Raw genomic sequence first — 11,687 nt, forward strand, 5'->3', positions numbered from 1 at the left:
GTGGTTTTCAAATCTGGCAGGAAATTCTGTCTTCTTGGTCTTGGCATGTGTTGATTGTCTTTTCGTTAAGTTTGAGATCTTTTGCGGTTCTTGGTATAACAAGTGATTTTAGATTGCAACCTGGACATTTTCATATTATGTTATGAGACTGTAGATGTTATTTACACCTACTGTTTTACCTGACTTTTTCTGACACTGCTCTATCAGGGAAATGGGGGGAGGGGTCACAATCAGATGAAAGTAGAAGTCCCACCCAGCCTCTGTTGACACCTGAATGGGGGAAAGGGTCTTCTCATTACCGCTGAGCTGTGACGGAAGTTGTCTGTGTGAACTCCAGTAACATTGTGGTGGGAGTGACCTTGTCTTGAGTCTGCAAGTCTTCCTCTGACACCACCCCCATGCCCCGTTACTTCTGGGTGGGGAATCACACACTTCCTCTGTAATCTCTGCTTACTGAGTGGGAGTCCTATTACTGATTGGCAGGGATGAAAATTTCAGCTCTCTAATTGGCCTCTGTTATACCCTAATGGAGGTGTAGAGTTCCTCTTTGCAGCTTCCCAAGGGTGGAATCCTAGGCTCTCTACCTGGCTTTTGCTTGCCTGGCTAGGTCTGGGATCCAGCCTTTCCTGAGGTGCTTGACTAGAGTAGAGTGTTGTCTGGAAGTTCCGTCTTGCTAGCCTCCTTCTTTCTTGGTCCTCTGGCTAGAGAGAGCAAGCTTTTGTTGTTTTTTTGTGTGCCCATGGTGTTTCTGGGTTTTTGGCTTCTTTGACCTTGAGTCTGGATTTATGAAGGAGAAAGAAAACCTAGAAGGTGCACCACCTTGTCTAGGTTCCCTGGTTGGCCTTCCTTTCTCTATACTTTTCAAAGTCCTGTCTTTGTTAAATGTCTAATGCCAGGATTTTTAGTTCTCCATAGCACTCTGTTTTCCTGTGAGTGAAAGCCTAGCTGTCACTTTAAATTATTTTAATTGAGATAGTGGATTTGGATTTTGTGTGTATAATGTTGCCAGCTTTTAGAATAACTAGTTTTAAACCTGGGTATTTATCTCCTGAGTAATTGGTTCATCTTCAACTTTATTTTAAGCATCAGAAAGGATGCTGTGTTCTTTTAAGCCCCTCTCCTGCTCCCTTTCACCTGCTAGTAATTGTTAGCATTTTTACTCAGAGGAAGTTATTAAATCAATATGTGCTTAAAGGAAACTGTACTATTTCAGCTAATTAAATAAAATCCTATCAAAAATGTCAGCACTTCAAATTCCATATCTCCCTTTGGTGACCTATTATTTGTTTCTCCTTTCTGCCTAGCTTAAATTCATTTTTGCTTTGTCTGCAGACATCCCATCAGCACTGTGTTCTGTGGGAGGAAAGGAAACAACTAGAAAGTGCTTTTCTATCTGTGTCTTCCTAGGCTCACAGTGTGAGTTCCCAGTAATCAAGGACAGTGTCTTCTTTCTGTCCCCCACAGCCGCTAGCACAGAATGAGTTCTTGGTAAATATTTGTGAATGAACAACAACTGCATAAATCCTAAAAGATAACCATCTTCTCTTTTCTTTATTTTTTAATTTTTAATTTTATTTTATGTTTTTTAAAGATTTTTAAAAAATTTATTTATTTGACAGAGAGAGAGCAAGTAGGCAAAGTGAGAGGCAGAGGGGGAGGGGGAAGCATGCTCCTAGCCGAGCAGGGAGCCCCTGGGATCATGACCTGAGCTGAAGGCAGATGCTTAACCAAATGAGCCACCCAGATGCCCCTTATTTATTTATTTTTTAAAGTTTATTTTATTTTATTGTTTTAGTGATGTCTGCACCCAACGTGGGGCTTGAACTCACAACCCTGAGATCAAGACTGTCATGCTTTTCTGTCTGAACCAGCCAGGAGCCCCAGCCTTCTAAAGGCTGCACAATACCTTCATTGAATTTTGTATGTTCGTATTGGATAGTGAATATGTGTATTGTAAGACACTTTTTTGACCATCTAGTGTTAAGACCTTTGAATATATAAATACTGGTTAAGCGTAGATGTTAATACTGACTTTAGATAGCACTGCTGACAGAGAAAGCACATATGGGCAAAACAATATTAATGAGACAGGGTGAGAATTCTAGTACAAGACCAGGTTAATGACTGTTCACAGTAAGGCAGCGCGTCATAAATTTTCTTGTCTTAAAAAATTCATGAGTGTCTGATGTTTTCACAGCCCCTCAAGGACAAAAAGAATACCCATACATCAGTGAAGAAGTTCAGTTCAGATAACTTTGGGCACTGCTCAGTTTCTCAGACTCAGTTTCTCAGATATTTCACGCTGATTCCTCTTTCACCTTGATTTTTCCTGCTATTTCTTTTATCACAGAAACTGCCAGAAACCCAGCCTCACAAAAGTATGGCATCACTGAAAGGAATGTAGCAGTGTTAATGTAGAGACAGAGAGGGAGCTGGTATTTTACCCAGAGTTCAACAGAAAATGCTGGGTTTCACTAAAAAATGTAAAATATCTTGCAGCGCTCTGTGAGCTTGCCATTGTGCCCTGGAGTACTTCAGTGCAGGGCCTAGGAGCTGGGGCCCTGTGGGCTGCAGTCGTGGAGGGCGGGAGGGGATCGCTCCTGGGGATGGTGTCTGTTTTGGAGCAGGGTGGGAACAGAGAAAAGAAAAGTTGTAGGAGCATTGATGAGGGCCGAGCAGGTGGTTAAGAGTGAGCCATCGATGGGGCACCTGCGTGGCTCAGTCTGTCAAGCATCCAACTTTTGGTTTTGGCTCTGGTCGCGACCTCAGGATTGTGAGATGGAGACATGTGTGGGGCTTCGCACTCAGTGTGGAGTTTGCTTGAGATTCTTTGCCTTTCCCTCTGCTCCCCGCCCAACTCACATGCGCGAACTCACTCTCGCTCTCAAATAAATAAATTACATCTTTAAAAAAAAAAAAAAAGCGAGCTGTAATCTTAACTACATAAGACATCTGTCTTTAACCAGTTCTGACTTTTTTGATTTTTACCAGTTCGTATGCATAGTATTTTTGTTGTTCTTGAACACTTTCGTCATACTTTTAATGTAAAAGTAAAAATTGAGTATGAAACTCAGATGTTGGTGTAGAGGATGACTTAATAGTCTTGGATTCTCTTGTTACTTGTACTATTATATTAGCTCTTTTAAAAATATCACTGGAGTCCAGTCTTTGTTTCTGAGTATCATTTTTGAGTCAATCAGAAGTTCTTGTGTTCTTCTCCCAATGTAGAACAAATCACCTGCTGCAGTTACCGAACCAGAGACAAGTAAATTTGATAGTACCGGATATGATAAGGACTTAGTGGAAGCTTTGGAAAGAGATATAATTTCTCAGAATCCCAATGTTCGATGGTAAGTTATAGCACAGCAAGATAACTGGTGCTAATAATGCTTTTAGGAAAAGTAAAGGGGAACCATTACTTTCAATAAATGCACTGAAGATCATCAGCCCTTGAGGCTGGAATGAGAGTGTATGCAATGTAAGCCCAGCACTTTGTTCAGGCTATACCGGATTTTTGTCTGAGATCTTTATTTAATAAAGTAACAAACGATAAATAAGTATCTATTAAATAAAAAAATCTCCTAAAGATCACAGACATCTCATCTTCTTTTTGGGACATCCTCTAATGCTGAAATGGCACGGATTCTTAGACATGTGTGTTGTTTGCTTTTGTTTTTTGTTCCTATATAAGCTCTGTGCCCAGGTGGGACTTGAACTCAACCCCTATGCAGATTGGGAGTTGCAATGCTCTAGCGACTGAGCCAGCCAGATGCCCCATTGTTGCTTGTTATATAAAGGTTTATCCCATGCATGTTGCTTTTATTTTCTGTGACTTTGAGCAGTGGTTCTCAGCTTGACTTACTGTATCTAATCAAAGAACTGTAATTATCACACTGAGTTCTAAAAGCTCCCTTTCAAAAAAAATTAAATTAAAAAAATAAAAGGTCCTCTTTCCCACAAAATTAGGTACATTCTGCTATATATTTTTCATTCAAATCTTAATGATTTTTAGTTATGACTTTGGGGATATTTTAAAAATATTTTTTGGTATTTGGTATTTATATAGTAATCATGTATTTTCATGAAAATGCCACATGTACCAGTAATAGTAGTAGCAGCAAGAGTTTTCTGGTGGTTGGTGGTAACTTCATAGTAGTCCCTGTGATACTCTTTATCCTTGATGTCTACATTTTAATAGGGTTGGGGGCAAAGCAGCAATATTGTAGCCTTGTCTCTGCTTTATGCCCTTTTTATTCTTACTTTTTAAAAAAGATTTTACTTATTTATTTGACAGAGACACAGCGAGAGAGGGAACACAAGCAGGGGGAGTGGGAGAGGGAGAAGCAGGCTTCCCGCTGAGCTGAGAGCCCGATGCAGGGCTCAATCCCAGGACCCTGAGCTGAAGGCAGACGGTTAACTGTCTGAGCTGCCCCTCTTTTTTTTTTAATGGCTCATTGTTTCTAAATCATGGAGTTTATGAAAATGAGCATCACAAGGGCGGGAGTTTAAAATGAGATGGCATGATAAAGACTTAAGAGTGGGCCTGTAGACCAGTAGTGTCATTCACCAAGTTGGAAATCATTATTGCCAGGAATTGAAGATTCAGGTTGTGCTGCACGTGTCCTGGCTGGTGTGGCAGGCCTCCTCCCTGTGTGCGAGTTCACTCATGCCAGGCCCAGGGCTTCGCAGTCTGGCAGCTGTGGAAAACAGTGCTTCTGTGTTTTGCAAGAGTGCCTATGGCTAAATATGTGATCTAAGATGGTGTTGATAAAATATATCCTCTTTTCAGGGATGATATCGCTGATTTAGTAGAAGCTAAAAAGTTGCTGAAGGAAGCTGTGGTGTTACCAATGTGGATGCCAGAATTCTTTAAGGGCATTAGGAGACCATGGAAAGTAAGTTTATTGCTGTTAATAGTGTTGTCAAAGTGAACGGCAAGTACTTTGCTGTAGAAAACCGGTATTTATCCTATTCAGGGAAGTGAGGGGAAGGAATAATTAGGCAAATTTTATTTTATTTATTTATTTTTTAAGGAAAATTTTGAAGTAAAAGATACGTTACTCCATATTTTGTTTAGACCAAAAGCTATTGCAAGGTTCCCAGAGTAAGAAATAGGTACAGTGTGACCTTTGGAAAGTTGATGTAGAATGAGCTTGTATTTGCAAATATGAACAAGTCGCCTAATGCAGAACTACTCCATTGGGTGTATCTGCTACAGAACCTTGTATCCTCTACTTCTTGCTGTTGTCCTTAAGAAATTGAGACCTATCTGTCTGTATTGAATGGATACTTTTTTAAAAAGTCATGAGTTGATCTGAAAAAAGATTGAAAAAAACTTTCTTGGACATAGAAAATGTGGTCATGGCTAACTCTGTACTTATTATAAAAAAATCTTGAAATATTAAATGATAAGCTACAAAATTCTGGACATTCTTTGAGTACAACTATGTAACCAAAAAACCCAATTTGTTTGACCTAAAGACTAGCAGAAAATGTATGCAAATACTATTGGTACCTGTGTTAGGGTGTAATTATTACAATGTCAGTATTATAACATTGTATTTTTCTCATTTCTGAGTTCCACATTTTTAATAATGTAGTTACCTTTTGTAATGAAAAAAATAACTTGGTGATAAAGTATCCTTTTGCTTATTTTTATTTTTCTTAATATTTTATGTTAGTTGAAAATTAATTCTTAGTAATGGAATTCTTGTGAATTAGAACAGTGGCAGGTAAATCTTTCAGTTACATTATTATTTTGCCCGACAGGGAGTGTTGATGGTTGGCCCACCCGGCACAGGAAAGACCCTCCTTGCTAAGGCAGTGGCTACAGAATGCAAGACAACGTTCTTCAATGTATCTTCATCAACTCTGACTTCCAAATACAGAGGGGAGTCTGAGAAGCTTGTTCGTCTTCTGTTCGAAATGGTGAATGTTTGAGACCACTCTAATGATTCTTTACCTCTAAAAGGGGTGGAAGTGAGTCATAACTATCTCCTGTGTGTAGAATAGCCGGGCTGGATGATACTGTGCCCAGAGTGTGATTCCTGTGCCCTCGAAGATAGAACCCACGAATCACATGAGTAACGAGTTTTTCTGTGTCTCCTTTCCTCCAGAGGAAGAGCCATCTCTGTTGGCTTATGGGCATGCTCACATTATGGGATCTGCCTTCCTAATCTGTTCTAGGCATTTGAAATTATTATGTTTTTTAAATCAGTAGGCTTATTTATAATATGATAAGTGCAGTGTTGTAACAGTAATATGAGATGGTGAAAATGAAGTAGTTGTGGAAGTTAGATCACCTCCAATCTATTAACTATGCTAAATACCTTAAGTTTAATGATCCAGACTTTGGATTGTTCCTCCTCTTATTATTACTTTGAGTTTCTTTTTTCCCTTCTTCAAAGCTCCCACTAATCTGAGTATCAGTAGAAGGAATTATAATTTATACTGTAGTAGGGGAATCTGTAGTTTATACTATAGTAGCAGAGACCCTCTTAGATGAGTTTGAAAAATTAGTTTGCCCTTTGCTTCAGGGGAAGGAGAATTACATTGCCAGGATTCCAGAATACTCAGGCTTTTAAAAAATGTAACGTAAATAGAATGAACGGCTAAGTTTGGAGTCTTTAGGGTCTGGTGGCCCGACTTCAGATCCCACCTCCGTTGTCTCTTTCCTAGCTGGCTAACTCTGGGCAAATTACTTTGCTTCTCCTCAGTTTATCTGTAAGAGGATGACTGTAATACAGGAGCTGCCTCTGTAATATTCGGACGGCGCAACGAGCTAACGCCTGTGAATTGCTTACTGTAGAGCCTGACTCATAGAGGGTAATCGGTAGTAGCTGTTCTGTTTCAGGATTATTTGATATATTTTCTAATGGAGAGTTTATATTTTTAAAAAATGGCCATTTTTTTCTGTGCCGGGAAGCCTCTTACAAAATCCTAATTTACATTATTTTTTATGGTGAGGGTTATGAAGGCTTATCAAACAGCTTGTTTTTTACTGACTTCCCTGATGTTAACCATCTTTAAGTAAGTGCCTGCTTCTCTGGAATCTGCTACTTTGAGTTGCCTGCTGCTGAGTCGTGGGGCTGAGTCACTGACCAGTTTGGAGCTTCTGCCTTTAGGACTTCTGATTAGGGCTCATATTTAAAACTCAAATTAAAACGGGTTTAATTTTTCCCCCTGTTCATCATATGGACTCTTTCCTGGAGTGGAGAGTACTGCCTCTCACATCTTGTTTTGTCTGCTCTGTATGACTTGCCTCTCCCCCAGGACCCAGCCCCACTCCCCTGAATCTCTCAAAGCAAACATATTTCAAGTGTTCTTTTTTCTTTTCTTTTTCTTTTCAAGGCCTGTATTTTTAATAATGCCACTTAAATAAAAATCTTTCCAGGATATTTCTCATGACATGGTGGCAAACACATAACCAAAACTTAATGGTGTAATTTTTGTTGTATTGTCAAGAACTTTCATTTTCAAGTGTCAGAAACCTAATCAAATGAGTTTATACCAAAAGAATAATATATTGGATCATGCAGCTAGGAATTTTCAGAATCTATTTTAGCTTTTTTAGGCCTAGCAGGATCTAACAATTTAGATGTTTTGGGGGCTGTCTCTTTGACCTTTGCCTGTCTGTTTACCTCTGGGTTGGCTTTGATTTTGTGTGGTGGCTCCGATAGCCATCAGTGCCTTAAGCCTTGTTTTTATTGTCTTTATGGTAATCTCTGAGAAATTAGCCCTCATTGGATATTTCATTTAAAAATAATTAACTATGGAGGCGCTTGGGTGATTCATTCGGTTAGGCATCGACTCTCGATTTTGGCTCAAGTCATGAACTCAGAGTTGTGAGATTGAGCCCCACGCTGGGCTCCATGCTCAGAGGGAGAGTCTGTTCTCTCCCTCGCTGTCCTCCTCTCGCCCTCTATCCCTCCCCTCACTTGTGCTCTCTCACTATAAAATAAATAAATCTTTAAAAATAAAATGATTATGAACTTCTTTAGTTACTATAATAAATGTATTGTCAAAAGAAAAGTGGCAATTTAATTAGGATTTCTTAGAAGGAATCTATGATTTTATTTAAGGTAATGATTCTCTGTAACCAATTTTTTTCTAGAACTGTAGAACACTTACCAATATCTGTAAATGTTTTCCCACTACTGTTGACTTGTTGTAGCATATAAGGTAATTCTGTATTTATATCACTCATGAATAAATAAATACTGCCAGTTAAAGTACTGCCATATCATATTGAAGTCTAGGATGAGTTTCCATTCGAAGCTTTTAGCTGCTCCAGTTTATCTTCTCCCAATGCTGGGACGAAAGAGAGATGTGTGGTGTGGCAGGTTCCTGGGCTCTTTTCTAATTGTTACCGATTATTTTTTAAATGAAATGAAAACCTGATGTTACATGGTTTCTTTATTTAGGCTCGATTTTACTCTCCAGCCACCATATTTATCGATGAAATAGATTCCATTTGTAGTCGCAGAGGGACTTCTGAAGAGCACGAAGCAAGTAGAAGGGTGAAAGCCGAGCTGCTGGTTCAGATGGATGGTATGTGTATGTCTGTGCATTGACCAAGCTCTACTCCTAGGGCTAAGCCACACAGCTCCTGCCGACTAGAGAGGGCTGGCAAGGAGGTCCTGGAGATCGACTGTATTGTGGGGACATGCCAGAAATAATGGCTGTTCACAGAGCACTCATGGGCATATGCTCAGATTTCTTATTTTCAGCAATGAAATTGAAATAAATGTAAATAAATTTGCCTGAGGGATATGTATGTTTTTAAAAAATTTTAAGAAATTGGTATGTAGTTAAACTGGGCTGGTCTTTTGATTAAATCTATTTTGCGTCCTACTTTTTGCATATTAAAACGTATTTTTCTTGGGCCACAAATTCATATATGTACCATTTAGCTTTAGAAGTCTTAGGGAGGCTTAACAGTTACACTACCTTGCAATTTAGTGCTAAATATGTGATGATCTTTAAGTAGTTGAGCTTTATTTTCTATACTGTTAGTGTCTTTTTACATTCTCCTCTCCCTTTTTTTTAGGTGTTGGAGGTGCTTCTGAAAATGATGACCCTTCCAAAATGGTTATGGTTCTGGCAGCTACTAATTTTCCCTGGGATATTGATGAGGCATTAAGACGACGTCTTGAAAAAAGAATCTATATTCCATTACCATCAGGTTATCTGCATTTGAATCTTGTCTGAAAGCTCATGTTAACTCTTAGGTAGTTTTGCTTAGAAATTTTAAAATTTGGTAGTAATTAATTTATTTTCCTTTAAAGAGACAAATGTAGGTTGTCCTTCCTTATATTAACTGGTACCAGAAAATTGAAAAAAAAAAAAATTTATTTATTTGAGACAGCGAGCAAGTGTACAAGCCAGGGGAGAGGCAAAGGGAGAGGGAGAAGCAGACTCCCTGCCAAGCAGGGAGCCCAGTGTGGGGCTCAGTCCCAGGACCCCAAAACCATAATCTGAGCTGAAGGCAGACACTCAACTGACTGAGCCACCTGGTACCAGGAAATTTTAAATTTAGAAGGGCTCTTAAATTTTTAAGCAAATGAGCTCTAAGAATTGGAAAACAACTTCTCATACAAAGTAGATTTGAGAAAAAATAATATGTTTATGTTGAAGGCTTACATTTTAAAATTTGTTTCCATCATTAGCAAAAGGCAGGGAGGAGCTGTTACGAATAAGTCTACGTGAACTGGAATTGGCCGATGATGTTGACCTTGCAAGCATAGCAGAAAATATGGAAGGTTATTCAGGTGCAGACATTACCAATGTATGCAGGTATGAATTATTTTGAAAGCATAGGGTATGTGGGTATAAACCTTTGTTAAGAAGTTTTTATGCTGAAGTAATAAAATGGGGGAAGAATAAAGACCCACATTAGAATTTCTAGTGAGAGACAAGAGTTTTGGTATTAAGTTTGTGGTAAGATGCTGGTAAGAATTTGGGTATCTTGCATGTCATTGAACAGTCTGCAATGCTTTTGAAAGCTACAAGTTCAAGAAGCTAATGTTAGAACAACTGGTATAATACAGAAAATGAGTAATTTTCTTGGATTAAAAAAATGTTGGTGTACTTCTTCAGTATTTTTCCTAAGAAGTGTGAAATGGATTGGGCATACTCCAGGGGAGTACAATCCCATTTTCAGTGCAAATATCTTAAATATGATAGGAACAGGAGTAAAAAAGAAAAAAGACAGTCTCTAATCCAGTTGATTCAAGTAGGTTTTGTCTTATTAGTTCATATGTTTATTAGCAAGGTACTCACTGTAAAGTATACCACGCAGGCTTGTTGTGAGCATTGGTGAGAACATGTGGATGGAAGGCAGCTATAGAGTGCTGTCCCTTTGCATAAATGGTGGCTGTTATTAAAGCTGAAACTTGATGAAAGGAGAGGTCCTTGAGTCTAAAGTTTCTTCTTTAAAAACAAAAAAACACCAAAAAACAAGACAAAACTAATACAGAAGGGAAAGCTGAAACACGCTAACTTGACCATTTAGTTTTTCCAACCTGTGTAGAAAATAGTTTTTCAGCCATCTGGTTCTCTCCTGTCTCCCTGATGTTTATTCTTTTATTGGACACGTATAATGAAATTCAATTGCTAGCTTCTTTTTTTTTTTTTTTTAAAGATTTTATTTATTTATTTGACAGACAGGTCACAAGTAGGCAGAGAGGCAGAGTGGCAGGCAGAGAGGGGGAAGCAAGCTCCCTGCTGAGCAAAGAGCCCAATGTGGGGCTCAATCCCAGGACCCTGAGATCATGACCTGAGCCGAAGGCGCCACCCAGACACCCCAATTGCTAGCTTCTTTATTATACCCTTTTACTTTTTCTTGGCTTCCTACTCAGTATCAGTTATTTAAATTGATTAATATCCTTAATTCATCATGGAATATTTAACAGCTAAAAAATATCTCAGAACGGGCCTTATATTCTGATAAGTCTATGCAGTACTAAGTGTGTATAGTGGGTAATTACAAAATAACACATACTGAAAAGATTTTCTGTTCACAGGTTTTTATTCAATCAAAATAACACTGTGTTTTAATTTAAAACCTAGGGATGCATCTTTGATGGCAATGAGAAGGCGCATCGAAGGTTTGACGCCAGAAGAGATCAGAAATCTTTCAAGAGAGGAAATGCACATGCCTACAACAATGGAGGACTTTGAAATGGCTTTAAAAAAGGTCTCTAAGTCCGTTTCTGCTGCAGACATTGAAAGATACGAGAAGTGGATATTTGAGTTTGGATCATGCTAAATTCTCACATGTAAATTGTGAGAAACCTGCCTTAAGTATTTGATTACTAATTAAATGTAGTATTTCATTGCACTGAGTGCTATATTTTTTTAAACTTTGATAATGGTAAGATTTTAAAAAAAAAGTATGATTCTGAATAAAGGCAATTTTTTAAAGCTGCAAGCACATGTGTTTTACTTTAGCATTACCCAGTTTTCTCTTTCACAGACCACGTGTTGCAGCACAGGGGTGATTACTTAGCTTGGAAAAGTGTCTTTTACAAGTACAGCATCTTGTCTTCCACTGTCCAGCTGCTGTTCCTTCTAGGGAGTAAGACTGGCTCTAGCACCTTGGATGCCAGTGGATAACTGAAAATTCCCAAACATTTTTACAGAAGCAGCCAGTTGATGCACAAACCACGGCCCTGGTGTGCCTTCCT

The 11,687-nt window shown here is 38.7% G+C and overlaps 1 protein-coding gene across 2 annotated transcripts in view; it reads left to right on the forward strand.

Annotated features, from left to right (window-relative positions):
- KATNA1 (katanin catalytic subunit A1) overlaps positions 1 to 11,430 on the forward strand; it is a 34,165-nt gene extending 22,735 nt beyond the window's left edge. For both annotated transcript variants that reach the window (XM_080805592.1, XM_080805591.1), the window contains 7 exons: positions 3,229 to 3,350; positions 4,790 to 4,895; positions 5,770 to 5,928; positions 8,424 to 8,550; positions 9,050 to 9,184; positions 9,669 to 9,795; positions 11,071 to 11,430. In XM_080805592.1, the coding sequence (XP_080661718.1) occupies positions 3,229 to 3,350; positions 4,790 to 4,895; positions 5,770 to 5,928; positions 8,424 to 8,550; positions 9,050 to 9,184; positions 9,669 to 9,795; positions 11,071 to 11,269 (975 nt within the window). In that variant the 3' untranslated portion in view covers positions 11,270 to 11,430. The remainder of the gene's footprint in view (positions 1 to 3,228; positions 3,351 to 4,789; positions 4,896 to 5,769; positions 5,929 to 8,423; positions 8,551 to 9,049; positions 9,185 to 9,668; positions 9,796 to 11,070) is intronic.
- Positions 11,431 to 11,687: the final 257 nt, after the last annotated feature.

The sequence above is a fragment of the Martes martes genome (assembly GCF_963455335.1).
Source record: "Martes martes genome assembly, chromosome: 6".
NCBI classification, from domain to species: Eukaryota; Metazoa; Chordata; class Mammalia; order Carnivora; family Mustelidae; genus Martes; species Martes martes.